Here is a 19,743-nt window from a genome sequence, read left to right on the forward strand (position 1 = left end):
TCTCTCTCTCTCTGTCTCTCTCTCTCTCTCTGTCTCTCTCTCTGTCTCTCTCTCTCTCTCTCTCTCTCTCTCTCTCTCTCTCTCTCTCTCTCTCTGTCTCTCTCTGTCTCTGTCTCTGTCTCTCTCTCTCTCTCTCTCTCTCTCTCTCTCTCTCTCTCTCTCTCTCTCTCTCTCTCTCTGTCTCTCTCTGTCTCTGTCTCTGTCTCTGTCTCTGTCCTCCTCTCTCTCTCTCTCTCTCTCTCTCTCTCTCTGTCTCTCTCTCTCTCTCTGTCTCTCTCTCTGTCTCTGTCTCTCTCAGAATAATGAAATGTTTAGAATCAGAGTTATGTTTCCGTTCAGGAGTTCAGGAGTGTAAATCAAAGTGACAGGAGGACTCTGAGGCTTTGTTCAGTTTTTATTAGAATCTTAGCATGAACAGTGTTTCTCCAGCTGAATTGTTGATTAATGAGGTGAAATCAGACGTAATGAGCAAACAGCCAATCAGGAAGGCAGGAAACCCCCCGGCCAATCAGGCACAAACTCCAGGCGGAGGGTCACACTACACACGTTCATGCGTTGTCGTCTGGCGCCGCTGTCCCTCCAGGGCGAGGAGGCGCCGCTCTGCAAAACAATCCACAGTGAAAAACCTGGGAACAGCCAGGATTAATGCTACTGCTAATGCTCACCACAGTTACTAATGCTAGCACTCATACTGGCGACATGTTGATGCACTGATACCGTTATTTTAAACAAGTACGAACCTTTACATACTGGCTCATACTGAGTAGCGATACAAGTATTTATTAAATGACATAAAGCTTACTTTATATTCTGTACACAAACAATAAGCAGAGGCTATGTGTTGCTGCGAACCGAATGCTACGTCACCTCCAACAGCCTCACAGTCTGCAGTAGCATAGCGCTATGCTAGCGTAGACCAAAGAACTGAGCTGCTGGTAATGAGAGTATCAGACTTTAATCATGTTTAGCATGTAGCATGTAGCATTGCTGGTGTGTGAGTCTGAAACTCTTTAGCATGTAGCATGTAGCACTGCTGGTGTGTGAGTCTGAAACTCTTTAGCATGTAGCATGTAGCACTGCTGGTGTGTGAGTCTGAAACTCTTTAGCATGTAGCATGTAGCATTGCTGGTGTGTGAGTCTGAAACTCTTTAGCATGTAGCATGTAGCACTGCTGGTGTGTGAGTCTGAAACTCTTTAGCATGTAGCATGTAGCACTGGTGTGTGAGTCTGTACTTTCGGACCTGATGATGTCTTTTTTTTTTTTCTTTATATCTTTTTTTACTTTCTATATTATCTATCTTTCTTTTTTCTTATCTTTCTATCTATTATCGATGCATCTCTACTATTTTAATTTTGGTTGGTAGGACAGAGCTCAGGTTCTGGTCTCTGTTCTGGTCCTGTTCTGGTCTCTGTTCTGGTCCTGTTCTGGTCCTGTTCTGGTGTCTGTTCTGGTCCTGTTCTGGTCCTGTTCTGTTGTCTGTTCTGGTCCTGTTCTGGTGTCTGTTCTGGTCCTGTTCTGGTCCTGTTCTGGTGTCTGTTCTGGTCCTGTTCTGGTGTCTGTTCTGGTCCTGTGCTGGTCTCTGTTCTGGTCTCAGTGTTGGTCTCTGTTCTGGTCTCTATGCTGGTCCTGTTATGGTCTCTGTTATGGTCCTGTGCTGGTGTCTGGTCTGGTCCTGTGCTGGTGTCTGGTCTGGTGTCTGTTCTGTTCTGGTCTCAGTGTTGGTCTCTGTTCTGGTCTCTATGCTGGTCCTGTTATGGTCTCTGTTATGGTCCTGTGCTGGTGTCTGGTCTGGTCCTGTGCTGGTGTCTGGTCTGGTGTCTGTTCTGTTCTGGTCTCAGTGTTGGTCTCTGTTCTGGTCTCTATGCTGGTCCTGTTCTGGTCCTGTTCTGGTGTCTGTTCTGGTCTCAGTGTTGGTCTCTGTTCTGGTCTCTATGCTGGTCCTGTTCTGGTCCTGTTAGATCTCAGAGCTGCATTGATACTATTGATCAGAACTTCCTCCTAGAGGAACTGGAACAATTCATCAATATTAAAGGCTAAACTGTTTCCAATCAGATTGATCAGACAGGTTCCACTTCCTTCATGTTAATGACTCTGCAGTTCCACAGGGTTCTGTCTTAGAACCTCTACTCTTCACATTCTATCTGCTTCCTGGAGGAACAGTTTCAGGAAATGCTCCATTACCTTCATTGTTCTGCAGATGATACACAAATCTATTGATCACTGGAACCAGATGATTCTGATCAATCTGCCAATCCAGAACAATTCATTTCAATTTGTATTTATAGTAACAAGTTTTAACATGAAGGAACCTGCAGAACCAGACTCAGAGGTGGTTGGAGGTTCGAGGATTGAAAGAAAGAAAGAAAGTGAGAGAGACAGAGAGACAGGGAGGCAGAGAGACAGGGAGACAGAGAGACAGGGAGACAGAGAGACAGGGAGACAGAGAGACAGAGAGACATAGAGACATAGAGACAGGGAGGCAGGGAGACAGAGAGACAGGGAGACAGAGAGACAGAGAGACAGGGAGGCAGAGAGACAGGGAGGCAGAGAGACAGGGAGGCAGGGAGACAGAGAGACAGGGAGACAGAGAGACAGGGAGGCAGAGAGACAGAGAGACAGGGAGGCAGGGAGACAGAGAGACAGGGAGACAGAGAGACAGAGAGACAGGGAGACAGGGAGACAGAGAGACAGGGAGGCAGAGAGACAGGGAGGCAGGGAGACAGAGAGACAGGGAGGCAGAGAGACAGGGAGACAGAGAGACAGGGATACAGGGAGACAGAGAGACAGGGAGACAGAGAGACAGAGAGACATAGAGACAGAGAGACAGGGAGGCAGAGAGACAGGGAGGCAGAGAGACAGGGAGACAGAGCGACAGGGAGGCAGAGAGACAGAGAGACAGGGAGACAGAGAGACATATAGACATAGAGACAGGGAGACAGAGAGACAGGGAGGCAGAGAGACAGAGAGACAGGGAGGCAGGGAGACAGAGAGACAGGGAGACAGAGAGACAGGGAGGCAGAGAGACAGGGAGGCAGGGAGACAGAGAGACAGGGAGGCAGAGAGACAGGGAGACAGAGAGACAGGGATACAGGGAGACATGGATACAGGGAGACAGAGAGAAAGAGAGACAGAGAGACAGGGAGACAGAGAGACAGGGATACAGGGAGACATGGATACAGGGAGACAGAGAGAAAGAGAGACAGAGAGACAGGGAGACAGAGAGACAGGGATACAGGGAGACAGAGAGACAGAGAGACAGGGAGACAGAGAGACAGAGAGACAGGGAGACAGGGAGACAGAGAGACAAAGAGACAGGGAGACAGAGAGACAGGGATACAGGGAGACAGAGAGACAGGGAGACAGAGAGACAGGGAGACAGGGAGACAGAGAGACAAAGAGACAGAGAGCAACAAGACAACAGATCATCGTTCAGTAAATCCACTGGCTGCAGACACGGTGGAGAAAGCAGTCCTGCAGACCTGGTTCATGGAGGAGGTTCCTCACAGTGGTACTGGAGGTCAAAGGTCAAAGTAAAACCTTCCACTGGTTCTGCATTTCTCTCTCAACTTCTGTTTTATCTGAGGCCCTGTTTACACGACAACACAAACAAGTGGATCCACAAAACTTTCTTCACTTTTGGGGGTCCGTTAACACGACACCGGTGCTCAGATCCACTTTTTAAACCGGCTCCTAAGGTGGAACTTTTCTTTCACGGGCGCAATTCCCACGGCCGGAGGCTAGGGGGCGCTATTACTGTGTCTCCCCTCATGGTCAATAGTTCCTTCTGCTCCTGCACCAGTAAACAAACATGGTGGCCCCAGTGGTTGTATAACTCACGGGCTGTTCTCCAGTACCCATACTGTCCATACTGTCCATACTGTCCATACTGTCCATACTGTCCATGCTGTCCATACTGTCCATACTGTCCATACTTGTGTGCTCATGTACCCGTGAAACGCCCTCAGTGGGACACCAAGTACTGGCGAAATTCTCAGGCCGTTTCTCACCGAGTACACATGGAATACCCGGATGTGTTCTGGTTCCACCCACTTTGTCGAGGAAGCATTGACACCGGACCTGTGTAGGCTTGGGAAGACAAATTACCCATAATGCATTTGGCAAGAGATGGTGGAGGAGATCTGCACCTCCGAGGACGCCCTGCAAGTAGTTACTCATGACGTATGGTCAGTATTCTAGAATATTGCTCTGTACACGTGTCTGTTTGGTTTCATTACAAGAACAAGCAGGAGCGCCCTCCCATGGCCCGGCTTACTAACTACACCATTGTCAGTGTGTCTGCAGCTGCGGGGTCTTTAGGTGTTGTCGTGTGAACAGAGCCCAAGTTCACAATCAGAAACTTACAGCTCATCCAGGCTTTTATGGCTTCAAGACAAGTTGATCCGAATCGTCTGGTTCCATGGATCAGTACATTTGTGTCTCATGTGCAGAACAATGGAGGTTAATGGAGTGTTTTCTTTCAGGCTGCCACAGGTTCAGAATTCACTGAGCCGTCTTCCCTTCTTACTCCACATGAAGTCATAATTCACCCTCCCTCTTGTGTAGGCTGTTCTGTCTGGTTCTGCAGGGTTCTCCACCTCTGAGTCTGGTTCTGCATGTGGTTTTTCTCTCTTTCAGTGCCTTCGATGCCTCTGTTGTTATTAGTGCTGTGTCAATAAAGTTGAATCCAATAGAATAGCCTCTCATCCCAGCAGTCAGAGATACTAACACACTGCTGCTCATCCTGAAGCTCATTCTGAGCAAACGGACCGCCAGCGCTCATCTGGCCCATAGCCAGACGGGACCGGTCTGCAGAGTCGGATCGTACCTGCGTCGACAGTCGGAAAGCCAGCATCTAACTCGGGACTGGAAAAGATTTTTGGTTTTTAAAAAGAGTTAGTTTAGTGACTGTCATCAACTCTGACGTGTCTTTTTCAATGTGTGATGGTTACCATTGGTGGTAAAGGGGGCGGAGTCATCCAGCTGACCAACAGGTGTCGCTGCAACAAGACAGACAGAACCCAAATGAAGTACCGAGTGTGTGTGTGTGTGTGTGTGTGTGTGTGTGTGTGTGTGTGTGTGTGTGTGTGTGTATGTGTGTGTGTGTGTGTGTGTGTGTGTGTGTGTGTGTGTGTGTGTGTGTGTGTGTGTGTGTGTGTGTGTGTGTGTGTGTGTGTGTGTGTGTGTGTTACCTTCAGAAGAGTCTCCTGGTGTGTCGGTGTGCTCGGTGATCTCTTTGTCTGATGATTTGTTTTCAGACTGTTCCTTGTTCACCTCAACAACTTCAGGCCACGACTCCTCCGGCTCCTCTTCCTCCTTCTCCTCCTCCTCTGCTTTCACCTCTTCCTCCTTCTCCTCCTGTATCTCCTCCTCCACATCCTCCCCTTCTGATATACTCTTCTCTGCACTCACATCTGCTTCGTCTGTCTCCCCCATCGCCTCTGACTTTACTTCCATTTCATCTTCATCCTCTGAGTCAGGCAGGTCTTTTACCTCCATCTTCCCATCAGCTGCTTCGCTTTTTCCACCTCCCTCCTGTTCCTGCTGCTCCTCCTCCTGTTCCTGCTGCTCCTCCTGTTCCTGCTGCTGCTCCTCCTGCTCCTCCTGTTGTTCCTGCTGCTCCTCCTGTTCCTGCTGCTCCTCCTCCTGCTCCTCCTGTTTCTCCTCCTGCTCCTGCTTGTCCTCCTCCTGCTCTGTGACTGTCTCCGTCTCATTGGACTCATCACTTCCAGTGATCACAGTCTCGTCAGCTTCAGGACCAGAGTCAGCGTCCTTGTTCTCCTCAGACTCTTTGTCATCTCCTTTGGAGTCGTCAGCTTCTTCCTCCTGATCGTCTTCATTCACAGTCTGAGCCTGGGAGTTGTCCTCAGACTGACTGTTGTCCTCAGTGGAGTCGTCTTCTTCGGTGACGATGGACTCCTCAGCGTCAGCGTCAGACTGAGCGCTGTCGTTTTCACTGGACTCCCCGAGCTCTCCTGTGAAGCCTCCATCTTCATCTTCATCTTCTTCTTTGGCTTCAACTCCCCTCTCTGGGCTCCGGTCCTCTTTAGCCACTTCAATGAATGTAAATTTGTTCTCCTTTTGAACCTCAGAGGAGTCTTCCTCGTCTTCATGGTCCGTAGAGTCCTCTGGTCCGCTGCGGTCCGGCTGAAGTGTCTCGGCTTCGTTGTCTTGGTTGTGTTCGCTGTCGGAGACGGAAGACGAGACGCTGTCAGGCTGCTGGGCTGCAGACTCCTCCGTCTCTGTGGATCAACAGTTCCACATTAAACTCAGTCCTCATCCACATCAGACGTTCTCAAAAGGTTTCCTGTCCACTCTGGGAATATCTGTATTCATGCAACACCATGAAAACCACTTAAAAGGATGTAGTACATATGCCAGACCAATAGGTGGTGCTGAACACAGAAACACTCCAAAAACAGAGAAGACACGGAGCATGAGAGACGGAGAAATGGAAAAATCTACATCTGTCCTTTTTAAAGCAACGAGCATCAGCAGCTCCTGCAGCTCCACCTGCAGCTCCACCTGCAGCTCCACCTGCAGCTCCACCTGCAGCAGCGAGTCGCCAAGGGTGGTGTTAAGTGATGTCACGGAGAGGGAGGCGGGGTTATAGGTCAAGAGGTGGGGCCATGACATCATCGTTTTCAGCTAATGTGCATCTTGGTCGTCCACACATCAAAGCTGAGGCGGCTTTTTCTAATTTCTCCACAATGGAACACGTTTTCAAATAAACCCAGTTTCAGGATCCTAAAACGTCGCGATGTGTGGATTACTGGAACAGTGTTGTCCTGTGGATTACTGGAACAGTGTTGTCCTGTGGATTACTGGATGAACGATGGTAACATGAAACAGTGTTGTCCTGTGGATTACTGGATGAACGATGGTAACATGAAACAGTGTTGTCCTGTGGATTACTGGATGAACGATGGTAACATGAAACAGTGTTGTCCTGTGGATTACTGGATGAACGATGGTAACATGAAACAGTGTTGTCCTGTGGATTACTGGATGAACGATGGTAACATGAAACAGTGTTGTCCTGTGCACAAGGCTTCAACCTCGCGACTGTCTACCAGTTAGCAGTAGCATTAGCAGGATCAAAAGCTTTAGCAATGAGAGCAGCTTTAGCATCAAAATAGCAGGAACAGCAAGATGAGCATCCGCAGCAACTTCAGCATTAGCAGGAAGCGCAATGCTAACTCGAACAGCAGCGTTAGCATTAACAGTAGAATTACTAGCAGTATTTGCAACAGCAGCATGAATGGGAAGAATGAGCAGCAGCAGTAAGGTCGCGTTTACACAACCACCTGGTTCCACCGCATTATGTAATAATCTCCTGTATTTTTCTAATATAATTCTTAAATGCATTTTCTAACAAACTTTGTAATAACTTGTTACAACAGTTATTACAAAATGTGGGTGTTCCACTTTTTTAAGAAAATGTAATAACATGGTGCATTAGGTACTTCTCTTTGCCCTTTATTTGTATACATGGGTCTTTGTTTAATAATGAGAAAATAATTACCATTATTCTCATGTCTTGCCAACATAGTGATGTCAGAATGCAGAACTCTAAATCAGGTGGAACTTTTTAGATCACGTTCCTTTATAGCTGCTAGATTCTTAAAGTTCCAACCCAATCAGTATTTCCACCAGCCAGTTCTTTTTTCTTGAAGAAATGAAACCAGTAATCGGCTCTGAGGGCTTTGTCTTTTATCCGGCTGTTTGGAACAACCACTGCATGAGTAACTAATGATTCCAAAATGCAGTGTTATTACATAATGCGTTGAAAATGTAATACGTTAGATTACATATTGCACCATTACTACAAAATGGGACAATTTGTCAATTCCCTGGAAATGGCACAAAAGGTGAAAGTGTAGATGTAGTTAGCGTGTTGGTCCACTAGTGGGTGCTGTTGTTTGTTTTTGTAATATATCACACATGTATCAGAGCACGATCTGCTCCAAACATGAACAACGGGAGAACACCGACATTCTAGTGGGTCTCACCAAGTTGGATTGTCATTATGCTGACTGTCAAAATAAAACCACCAAGTTGGATTGTCATTACGCTGTCAAAATAAAACCACCAAGTTGGATTGTCATTATGCTGACTGTCAAAATAAAACCACCAGGTTGGATTGTCATTATGCTGACTGTCAAAATAAAACCACCAAGTTGGATTGTCATTACGCTGACTGTCAAAATAAAACCACCAAGTTGGATTGTCATTATGCTGACTGTCAAAATAAAACCACCAAGTTGGATTGTCATTACGCTGACTGTCAAAATAAAACCACCAAGTTGGATTGTCATTATGCTGACTGTCAAAATAAAACCACCAAGTTGGATTGTCATTACGCTGACTGTCAAAATAAAACCACCAAGTTGGATTGTCATTATGCTGACTGTCAAAATAAAACCACCAAGTTGGATTGTCATTACGCTGACTGTCAAAATAAAACCACCAAGTTGGATTGTCATTATGCTGACTGTCAAAATAAAACCACCAAGTTGGATTGTCATTATGCTGACTGTCAAAATAAAACCACCAAGTTGGATTGTCATTACGCTGACTGTCAAAATAAAACCACCAAGTTGGATTGTCATTACGCTGACTGTCAAAATAAAACCACCAAGTTGGATTGTCATTATGCTGACTGTCAAAATAAAACCACCAAGTTGGATTGTCATTATGCTGACTGTCAAAATAAAACCACCAAGTTGGATTGTCATTACTCTGACTGTCAAAATAAAAGTGCCCAGGAGAATATGGACTGGGAGTCATGACGTAATGGAGGAAACTTTGTTCTGATTCTCCAAATATGGTGTTAGTATTTTGTACATTTGTAATGTGTATATTCAGTTTGTATGTGATGTGCAGTGTGTATGTGAGTAACATGTAGTATATCGTTTACTGTTTGTTGTGTAATGTGTAGGTCTTGTTTGTCTCTTTTGTTTGTAACGTGTTAAAATGTTGTTCATTGTGTAAATGTCTTGTGTCGTGTGTAATTACCTGGCAGCGATGTTACAGGCTCCTCTGTAATTTCACCTGAACAAAAACATTTGAGTGATGTTAAGAACCTTTTCGTCAGATTCAGTCCCCGAAGTCATTAACGTGGTGAGATGGTCACCATGGTGACAGAATGAGTCAGTCACATGACAATCACATTGTAACAAAGTACAATGTTCTGCTAATCGTCTGTTAGTCTGCTGACAATTCTAACAGGGTCAGCCAATATGATAACATTCAGTTACCGTGGTAACAGTCAGTTCAGTATGGTAACAGTTAGTTACCGTGGTAACAGTCAGTTCAATGTAACATTCAGTTACCATAGTAACAATCAGTTCAGTATGGTAACAGTTAGTTACCATAGTAACAATCAGTTCAGTATGGTAATGGTCAGTTACCAGCCTGTCAATATTCTAACAGCATGTCAATCACCAAGTAAAAGTCAGTCATTGTATCACAGTGAGTTGCCATAGCAACAGGGAGTCACCTAGGTCACTGTAAGTTACCATGGCAACAGAGTCAAACACCAATGTGAATATAGTCAGTCACTTGATAAGAGCTAATCACCTTGGTAACGGTGGGTGACCGTGGTAACAGAGACAGCGACCATGTTAACGCTCAGTCACCTCGTTACCATGGCGACTCACCGGGGTAAGACTCACGCCCCATATACATGACGTTTACAACCTTGGTTCAGTGAGAATTTTAAACTTTCAAAGCATTTTGGGATTCCGTTTCCACGACAACGGTGCTCAGAGCCACTGAAAACACAACGTGTTGAAAATGGCTCTCAGAGTGGAATTTTCTGAAAATCTCCAAGGAAACAGGGAGAAAAAGCAACTTTCTGAAAACGCTGGTGTTCTGCCTCCTGTACACGGAGGAAATGCTGTAACTGTGCACCACGGCAGTAGTGACTAGCTGTTCTGCACATGCTCAGTAGATGAATAATAAGAACTATGTGTGTGGTTTCATTACAAAAACAAAGAGCGCTCACTAGTAGCCCAACATGCTAACTACATTGTTTTCCTCTGTTCACGTGGAAACGGAGAAACAGCGTGAAACAAAAACACAAGAATGATTCATTTTCACTTGATACGTCACGTAAACGGGTCAGTCAATATGGTGTGTGTGTGTGTGTGTGTGTGTGTGTGTGTGTGTGTGTGTGTGTGTGTGTGTGTGTGTGTGTGTGTGTGTGTGTGTGTGTGTGTGTGTTACCCCCGAGGTGCATCCCAACCAAAGCGATGGTTTCTGTTACAGAAGAAAGAGACACATTGAGCTCAGTACAACATGGAGAAGCCTGCAGTACCTGCAGTACCTGCAGTACCTGCAGTACCTGCAGTAGCTGCAGTAGCTGCAGTACTTGCAGTAGCTGCAGTAGCTGCAGTAGCTGCAGTACTTGCAATAGCTGCAGTAGCTGCAGTAGCTGCAGTACCTGCAGTACTTGCAGTAGCTGCAGTAGCTGCAGTACTTGCAGTACCTGCTACCACCACTGTGATAGAAGAATAGAATCAAATAGGAAAAGCTTTATTCATCCCAGAGGACTGGTTCTCCTGCTACACACTGACAGTTCATGATTTGATGAAGAGGAGGGAGCTTTACCATCGTCGGTTGTAGAATCTGCAACACAAGAACAGAGAAGAGTGACTGTTGGTCCAAGAACAACAGCAACAGTACCAACATGAACCGGATCAACACAACAACCACAAGGCAAACTACAACAACAAAAACACTGAAGCATCATCAAGTTAATAATAACAAATACTGATTTCTTTACAAAGTACAGAACTACCTTAACTCCCTGCAGCTTATACAGTGACGCGGCTCATATATGGACTTTAAAGGGTTAACAGGCTTCATGCTGTGGATCCGTCTCTGGGCCCCCCCACACCCTCTCCTGGGCCCGTTGGAGGCTCATCGTCTCAGACACATAGCCTGCGGGCCTGGGACCTCAACTCTGGAGCTCCTCCCTCTTCTGGAGCTCCGCCCTCCTCTGGAGCTCCTCCCTCCTCTGGAGCTCCGCCCTCCTCTGGAGCTCCGCCCTCCTCTGGAGCTCCGCCCTCCTCCAAATTCACACCCCACACACCCTGCTGCTGAGCCCGAACAGCCCTCTCTCTCTCCCCTCTGTCTCCCTCTCTCTCTCCCTCTCTCCCCTCTCTCTCCCCCTCTCGACCCCACTCCCTCTCTCTCCCCCTCTCTCTCCCCTCTGTCTCCCTCTCTCTCCCCTCTCTCTCCCCCTCTCGACCCCACTCCCTCTCTCTCCCCTCTGTCTCCCTCTCTCTCCCTCTCTCCCCTCTCTCTCCCCCCTCTCTCTCCCCCTCTCGACCCCACTCCCTCTCTCTCCCCCTCTCTCTCCCCTCTGTCTCCCTCTCTCTCCCCTCTCTCTCCCCCTCTCGACCCCACTCCCTCTCTCTCCCCTCTGTCTCCCTCTCTCTCTCTCTCTCTCCTCTCTCTCCCCTCTCTCTCCCCTCTCTCTCTCCCTCTCTCCACCCCCCCTCCCTCTCTCTCCCCTCTCTCTCCCCCTCTCGACCCCACTCCCTCTCTCTCTCCCCTCTCTCCACCCCCCTCCCTCTCTCTCCCCTCTCTCTCTCCCTCTCTCCACCCCCCCTCCCTCTCTCTCCCCTCTCTCTCCCCCTCTCGACCCCACTCCCTCTCTCTCTCCCTCTCTCCCCTCTCTCTCCCCCTCTCTCTCCCCCTCTCGACCCCACTCCCTCTCTCTCTCCCCTCTCTCCACCCCCCTCCCTCTCTCTCCCCTCTCTCTCTCCCTCTCTCCACCCCCCCTCCCTCTCTCTCCCCTCTCTCTCCCCCTCTCGACCCCACTCCCTCTCTCTCTCCCTCTCTCCCCTCTCTCTCCCCTCTCTCCACCCCCCCTCCCTCTCTCTCCCCCTCTCTCCACCCCCCCTCCCTCTCTCTCTCCCTCTCTCCCCTCTCTCTCCCCTCTCTCCACCCCCCCCTCCCTCTCTCTCCCCCTCTCTCCACCCCCACTCCCTCTCTCTCTCCCCTCTCTCCACCCCCCCTCCCTCTCTCTCCCCCTCTCTCCACCCCCCCTCCCTCTCTCTCCCCCTCTCTCCCCTCTGTTTATGACATGAATAGTAAGACACACGGTGGCATCATCAATCAGCGGACACAATGACGCAATCAGCCAAACGTGATGATGTCATCAGTAAGAAATAACCTACCAGCAACTGGAGCTGCCAAACAAACTGCAGTGATGAAAACAAGCAGGAATAAAACACACCTGCAAGACACAAACACAAAACTGTGAATGCAGTGAGATGAAGTGGTGAATGCAGTGAGATGAAGTGGTGAATGCAGTGAGATGAATTGGTGAATGCAGTGAGATGAAGTGGTGAATGCAGTGAGATGAAGTGGTGAGTGCAGTGAGATGAAGTGGTGAGTGCAGTGAGATGAATTGGTGAATGCAGTGAGATGAATTGGTGAGTGCAGTGAGATGAAGTGGTGAATGCAGTGAGATGAAGTGGTGAGTGGTGAGTGCAGTGAGATGAAGTGGTGAATGCAGTGAGATGAAGTGGTGAGTGCAGTGAGATGAAGTGGTGAATGCAGTGAGATGAAGTGGTGAGTGCAGTGAGATGAAGTGGTGAATGCAGTGAGATGAAGTGGTGAGTGCAGTGAGATGAAGTGGTGAGTGCAATGAGATGAATTGGTGAATGCAGTGAGATGAAGTGGTGAGTGCAGTGAGATGAAGTGGTGAATGCAGTGAGATGAAGTGGTGAATGCAGTGAGATGAAGTAGTGAGTGCAGTGAGATGAAGTGGTGAATGGAGTGAGATGAAGTGGTGAGTGCAGTTTTAATGAAATGGTGAATGCAGGTGAGATGAAGTGGTGAGTGCAGTGAGATGAAGTGGTGAGTGCAGTGAGATGAAGTGGTGAATGCAGTGAGATGAAGTGGTGAATGCAGTGAGATGAAGTAGTGAGTGCAGTGAGATGAAGTGGTGAATGGAGTGAGATGAAGTGGTGAGTGCAGTTTTAATGAAATGGTGAATGCAGGTGAGATGAAGTGGTGAGTGCAGTGAGATGAAGTGGTGAATGCAGTGAGATGAAGTGGTGAATGCAGTGAGATGAAGTGGTGAGTGCAGTGAGGTGAAGTGGTGAATGCAGTGAGATGAAGTGGTGAGTGCAGTGAGATGAAGTGGTGAATGCAGTGAGATGAAGTGGTGTGTGCAGTGAGATGAAGTGGTGAATGCAGTGAGATGAAGTGGTGAATGCAGTGAGATGAAGTGGTGTGTGCAGTGAGATGAAGTGGTGAATGCAGTGGGATGAAGTGGTGAATGCAGTGAGATGAAGTGGTAAATGCAGTGAGATGAAGTGGCGAGTGCAGTGAGATGAAGTGGTGAATGCAGTGAGATGCGGTGAGATGATGTGGTGAATGCAGTGAGATGCAGTGAGATGAAGTGGTGAGTGCAGTGAGATGAAGTGGTGAGTGAAGGTGAGATGAAGTGGTGAGATGAAGTGGTGAATGCGGTGAGATGAAGTGGTGAGTGAAGGTGAGATGAAGTGGTGAGATGAAGTGGTGAATGCAGTGAGATGAAGTGGTGAATGAAGGTGTGATGAAGTGGTGAGTGAAGGTGAGATGAAGTGGTGAATGCAGTGAGATGAAGTGGTGAATGAAGGTGTGATGAAGTGGTGAATGCAGTGAGACGAAGTGGTGAATGCAGTGAGATGAAGTGGTGAATGCAGGTGAGAGCTGCTCTCTGGCTGCACACAGGCTTTCTTTGTATTTGCTCCTCAGTAACAAAGAGTGTGTTCAGACGGCCGATGAGACGCAGCAGAGACAGAAACAAACAGCAGCTTCATTCTAACACAGAAAGTTCAGGAGGATCAACAGGAAATAATGTTAACGGACAATAAAGTTCAAAGTACACATTCAAAATGTCCTAAATAAAAGAGAACTTGAGTGGATAAAAATATAAAACGATCAAATAAAGTAAGAAGTGGAATGAAATAAAATAAAGTTCAGGTAATAAATTAAGTGAAAGAAGTAAAAAAAACAACAACAACAACAACAACAACGACTCACCTCTGAAACATTTTGTTCGGATTTCAAGCTTCAAAGTTTTTTCTGAAAATCACAAAGATGCTTCGGCTTTTATACTGACACTGTGACTCCTCCTCCTCCTCCTCCTCCTCCCTCCTCCTCCTCCCTCCTCCTCCCTCCTCCTCCTCCTCCTCCTCCCTCCTCCTCCTTCTTCCTCCCTCCTCCTCCTTCTTCCTCCTCCCTCCTCCTCCTCCTTCCTCCTCCTCCTCCTCCTCCCTCCTCCTCCTTCTTCCTCCTCCTCCTCCTCCTCCTCTGTCTCTCTCCTCCTTCCTCCTCCTCCTCCTCCTCCCTCCTCCTCCTTCTTCCTCCTCCTCCTTCTTCCTCCTCCCTCCTCCCTCCTCCTCCTTCTTCCTCCTCCTCCTTCTTCCTCCTCCCTCCTCCCTCCTCCTCCTCCTTCCTCCTCCTCCTCCCTCCTTCCTCCTCCTCCTCCTCCTCCCTCCTCCTCCTTCTTCCTCCTCCTCCTTCTTCCTCCTCCCTCCTCCCTCCTCCTCCTCCTTCCTCCTCCTCCTCCCTCCTCCCTCCTCCTCCTCCTCCTCCTCCCTCCTCCTCCTTCTTCCTCCTCCTCCTCTGTCTCTCTCCTCCTTCCTCTCCTCCTCCTCTCTTAATGAAGTGAAAGATATATAGATAAATAAATAGATAAATCAAAATGAATCATTGTTTTGTAACGTGACTGTAAATCAATATGCTGACGAATCTGAACCGACACACACACAAACCCCTGTGTGTGTGTGTGTGTGTGTGTGTGTGTGTGTGTGTGTGTGTGTGTGTGTGTGTGTTTTCAGTCAAACTTGTTCTGAAGGTTTGAGATGTTACTGTGACGTGTTTGATGGAGCAATGTGACGGAGCAGGTTTGTGGTCTCTGAGCTCCATGCTGTCACTCCACTTCACCACTTCATCACACTGAGTTCACGACACTCACACACACTCTGATGTTCACACTGTCATGTCGTCACTCCTCTCCACCTTCACTCTCTTCTCACTCTCTTCTCACTCTCCGACAACACGGCGGTTGAACTTCATGTTCACTCTCAAATCTTTTGTCATTCCACTGAACGAACCCAGAGATATTTGGTGTTTAGTGCCTTGCTCAAGGACACTGTGGCCTCCGTTTACACAGCGTGAAAAGTGAAAACATCTCATTTCACTAGAAACATGAACAATGAGAGGAAACAGACGGACCGGCTGGATTCTGGTTCTGTTCCTGTTCATTCATTTACTGATTGAATTTATTTCTTTGATGAACTTGTAAAAGCCCCACTGCCCGCCCCACTGCCCGCCCCACTGCCCGCCCCACTGCCCGCCCCACACACACCAAAGGGCAGATGAAGTGTGTGTGTGGGGGGGGGTTGTTCTCTCTGGGGCAACAGAGCCGGGGCTGTTAAAACGAGGTCGACAAACAAGTTTGTCTCTCTGATTTATTTTCAAGTCTTTGTGACACTTTAAGAAAAAAACTCTGCAAACAAGAACACTTTGTTTCTCTGGAAAACACTGCTCACACACACACACACACACACACACACACACACACACACACACACACACACACACACACACACACACACACACACACACACACACACACACACACACGAGAAGACAGACTGACTGACACAAACACACACATAGAATGCGCGTTCACCTGAAAGGGGCGGAGCTTGCAGCGTGTGACCAATCACAGAGGGAGAAACCCTGCAGAGCAGCTGACTCTACCATAGAGGAGCAGTTAATCTCTGAGATTATGAAGAATTCCAACCCATCCAGCAGCTCAAAGCAACACTGCTGCTGCAGCCAGAACCAGAACCTTCCTGACTAGTTAATCCTGACTTGGTGAGATTAGAGCAGATTAATTCATGGGACAATAGAACCGGAGTCACTTTCACTTTATTCCAGCAGAACGGTTCCAGGCAGAGCTTCCTCACTGCTCTGCTTTTACTTTACATTTTACCTCCACTGGTTCTGAAGAGGAGGTTCTGAGGAGGAGGTTCTGAGGAGGAGGTTCTGAGGTGGAGGTTCTGAGGCGGAGGTTCTGAGGAGGAGGTTCTGAGGAGAAGGTTCTGAGGCGGAGGTTCTGAGGCGGAGGTTCTGAGGTGGAGGTTCTGAGGCGGAGGTTCTAAGGAGGAGGTTCCTCCGTGTGAGTGTGGTTCCTGTTGGAATATTAATTCATCACCGTGACGACAGGAGAAGTTCTGCTTCCATTAATTCATGGTTCTGCAGTTCTGTCAGCGTCAGCATTATTATTAAGATCATTATTCCAGATCAACCCTCCTGGAGCCAAACAGACCTGGAACAAGTCAAGAACCAGAACCAGAACCAGAACCAGAACCAGAACCAGAACCAGAACCAGAACCAGAACCAGAACCTCCTTCAGAGCCTCAGTGACCAGGATTTATTGGGTTCTGTCAAAAAGATTGTTCTAGATACGTTCTCCTCTCCTCTCTGCTGCAGCTCAGAGCTGAACCTGCCCACCAATCACCATCATTTAAGAATGGGCGGGGCATTTTCCAAGAGATCTGATTGGTCAGGAGGCGGAGCTTTACACTCACTGTGATCTTATCCAGAACATAACCTGCTCCGGAGCAGGTTAGACATTCAGTCTAAGTTACCAGGTGATTTATCCTGGTGAGAAGTGAGCGAGCGTCGTAGTACGGAAAACCTGAGTTAATCCTGAAGTTATCTGGATAAGAGAAAACCAGAGTTAATCCTGAAGTTACCTGGATAAGAGAAAACCTGAGTTAATCCTGAAGTTATCTGGATAAGAGAAAACCTGAGTTAATCCTGAAGTTATCTGGATTATAGAAAACCTGAGTTAATCCTGAAGTTACCTAGATAAGAGAAAACCAGAGTTAATCCTGAAGTTACCTAGATAAGAGTAAACCAGAGTTAATCCTGAAGTTACCTAGATAAGAGAAAACCAGAGTTAATCCTGAAGTTACCTAGATAAGAGTAAACCAGAGTTAATCCTGAAGTTACCTAGATAAGAGAAAACCAGAGTTAATCCTGAAGTTACCTCGATAAGAGTAAACCAGAGTTAATCCTGAAGTTACCTAGATAAGAGAAAACCAGAGTTAATCCTGAAGTTACCTAGATAAGAGTAAACCAGAGTTAATCCTGAAGTTACCTAGATAAGAGAAAACCAGAGTTAATCCTGAAGTTAGCTGGATAAGAGAAAACCAGAGTTAATCCTGAAGTTACCTAGATAAGAGTAAACCAGAGTTAATCCTGAAGTTACCTAGATAAGAGAAAACCAGAGTTAATCCTGAAGTTACCTAGATAAGAGTAAACCAGAGTTAATCCTGAAGTTACCTAGATAAGAGAAAACCAGAGTTAATCCTGAAGTTACCTCGATAAGAGTAAACCAGAGTTAATCCTGAAGTTACCTAGATAAGAGAAAACCAGAGTTAATCCTGAAGTTACCTAGATAAGAGTAAACCAGAGTTAATCCTGAAGTTACCTAGATAAGAGAAAACCAGAGTTAATCCTGAAGTTAGCTGGATAAGAGAAAACCAGAGTTAATCCTGAAGTTACCTAGATAAGAGAAAACCAGAGTTAATCCTGAAGTTACCTAGATAAGAGTAAACCAGAGTTAATCCTGAAGTTACCTGGATTATAGAAAACCAGAGTTAATCCTGAAGTTACCTAGATAAGAGTAAACCAGAGTTAATCCTGAAGTTACCTAGATAAGAGAAAACCAGAGTTAATCCTGAAGTTAGCTGGATGACAGAAAACCTAGAGTCGTACTACAGACCTCTGGAGTCTGAAACCTGCCGCTCTGGAGCCTCGTGTGGCTCCCTGGATCTTTCACAGAGTTCTTCCTCAAAAAATGTTTTTATTTTATTCACACATTAGAGTCATTTTCTAAATGATTTTAATTTCTTGGGTGAAAAAGGTTTTTAATCTGATCAAAATGTATTATTGTTTTTAAAAAGGAACAATGAAAATGAAAGTAATAAATACTCCTGACTAGAATTTGTAGAGGAAAACAAAGATTAAGAAACTTTCTATTTATTCTGTTTGGAGAAAATGAATTATAAAGTATTAAAGTATTTCTATTCTATTATTTTCTATAATGTCCAAATTGTCTGAAAGATGCTGGGAAACAAGGTGAAGCCATTAAAATGATAAACAGCTGAGAGGAACAAAATGTTCCCATCATGAACTGGAATAAAAACTTCCTCGATTCAAACCAGACAGTTTCTTCATGCGTTTCAAATCCAAACCTTAGAATCTGTGTCGAGCTCCTTTTCAAGGTTCAAGGTGTTCTGGGCTCCAGGTAAGAAAATCACTCAAGGTCTCCTGTGGTCATAAAGGCTGAAGACCTCTGCTGCAGACAGACACAGCGTCATACTGCCACCTGCTGTCTGCACACTGCTACTGCACAACACATTAGCTCTGCTATAGTACTTCAACAAAATCAAACACTCCAGTTCACAGAGTGAGTAAATCCCATCACGATTATAATCTGAACTGTAAAAGCCTCAATTCAGAGAGGTGACTGGGCTGGAGGTCTTTTTTATTTTAGTTTGTATTTAGCCTTTATTTAGCCTTTATTTAGCCTTTATTTAGCCTTTATTTAGCCAGGAGAACCACACTGACATTAATATTCCTTTTTACAAGTGTGTCCTGGAGAGATGGGGGGCCGAGGGTCTTGTTCAGGGACCCCACTGCATGTTGTTTTGGCCTGTGGAGGAAACACACACACACACACACACACACACACACACACACACACACACACACACACACACACACACACACACACACACACACACACACACACAGAGGGCATACAAGCTCCACCCTGTATTTCAACTTACAACCTTCATGTTGTGAGGCGAGAGAGCTAACCACTGCTCCACCGTGTGGCCTCATCCAATATGGCGGCCACACAGTGACAGTCAATTAGAAGTCTACTTAGAAATGTCTTTATGTTCATTCTATTCCTGATAGTATGAGGGTTAGAATGAACATAAAGACATGTCTAATTAGTTGTGGATTAGTAGTGATGTGTTCTACAGAGTGTCAGCATTCGCTCCCTGCAGCATCCTCCTCTCTGATCAACTCCATGGAGGTTCTCTGAATGCTGAGCGCTCTGGAGTGTGTCCACTGTTCAGTAGCTGCTGGGAGAAGAACTGGGGGGGTGGAGTCATATGTTTTTATACCCAGTTGCTGACCTGGCCTGTGTCCCCCCCGGTGTAACACCCACCTCCACCTGTGTCCCCCCCAGTGTAACACCCGCCTCCACCTGTGTCCCCCCCGGTGGAACACCCGCCTCCACCTGTGTCCCCCCCGGTGGAACACCCACCTCCACCTGTGTCCCCCCCGGTGTAACACCCACCTCCACCTGTGTCCCCCCCGGTGGAACACCCGCCTCCACCTGTGTCCCCCCCGGTGGAACACCCGCCTCCACCAGACACACCTGAGAGGTGGTTCTCATGTCCTCTGGGTCCCCTTCACAGATTGAGCCCTGGGCGGCTGCCCACGTCTCTCACAGCAGAACCCACAACTGAATAGAACAAATTCTCCCGATTCAGCACATTCCTGACAGATTAATGAAAGTGATGATGAGCGATGGCCAGAGCAGCCTGCTGCAGAGCAGCTTTACTCATTAACTCGTAACACGGTGGAACAATAATGCTGACGGTGCGTAACGACTGGTGGTGATCCTCCATGTTTCCTGC

The 19,743-nt window shown here is 47.1% G+C and overlaps 1 protein-coding gene across 1 annotated transcript; it reads right to left on the minus strand.

Annotated features, from left to right (window-relative positions):
- Positions 1-377: 377 nt before the first annotated feature.
- LOC308122906 (uncharacterized protein) lies at positions 378-19,499 on the minus strand (the record flags this gene model as incomplete). The annotated part of the gene is made up of 9 exons (XM_080485071.1): positions 378-600; positions 4,827-4,864; positions 4,951-4,998; positions 5,191-6,240; positions 9,017-9,052; positions 10,229-10,261; positions 10,613-10,630; positions 12,190-12,248; positions 19,237-19,499. 8 exons carry the CDS (start codon positions 19,497-19,499, stop codon positions 4,854-4,856), a joined length of 1,518 nt encoding a protein of 505 aa, XP_080341197.1. The 3' UTR covers positions 378-600; positions 4,827-4,853.
- Between the last annotated feature and the right edge of the window lie 244 nt (positions 19,500-19,743).

Source organism: Lipophrys pholis (genome assembly GCF_963383615.2).
Source record: "Lipophrys pholis genome assembly, chromosome: 17".
Lineage (NCBI taxonomy): Eukaryota > Metazoa > Chordata > Actinopteri > Blenniiformes > Blenniidae > Lipophrys > Lipophrys pholis.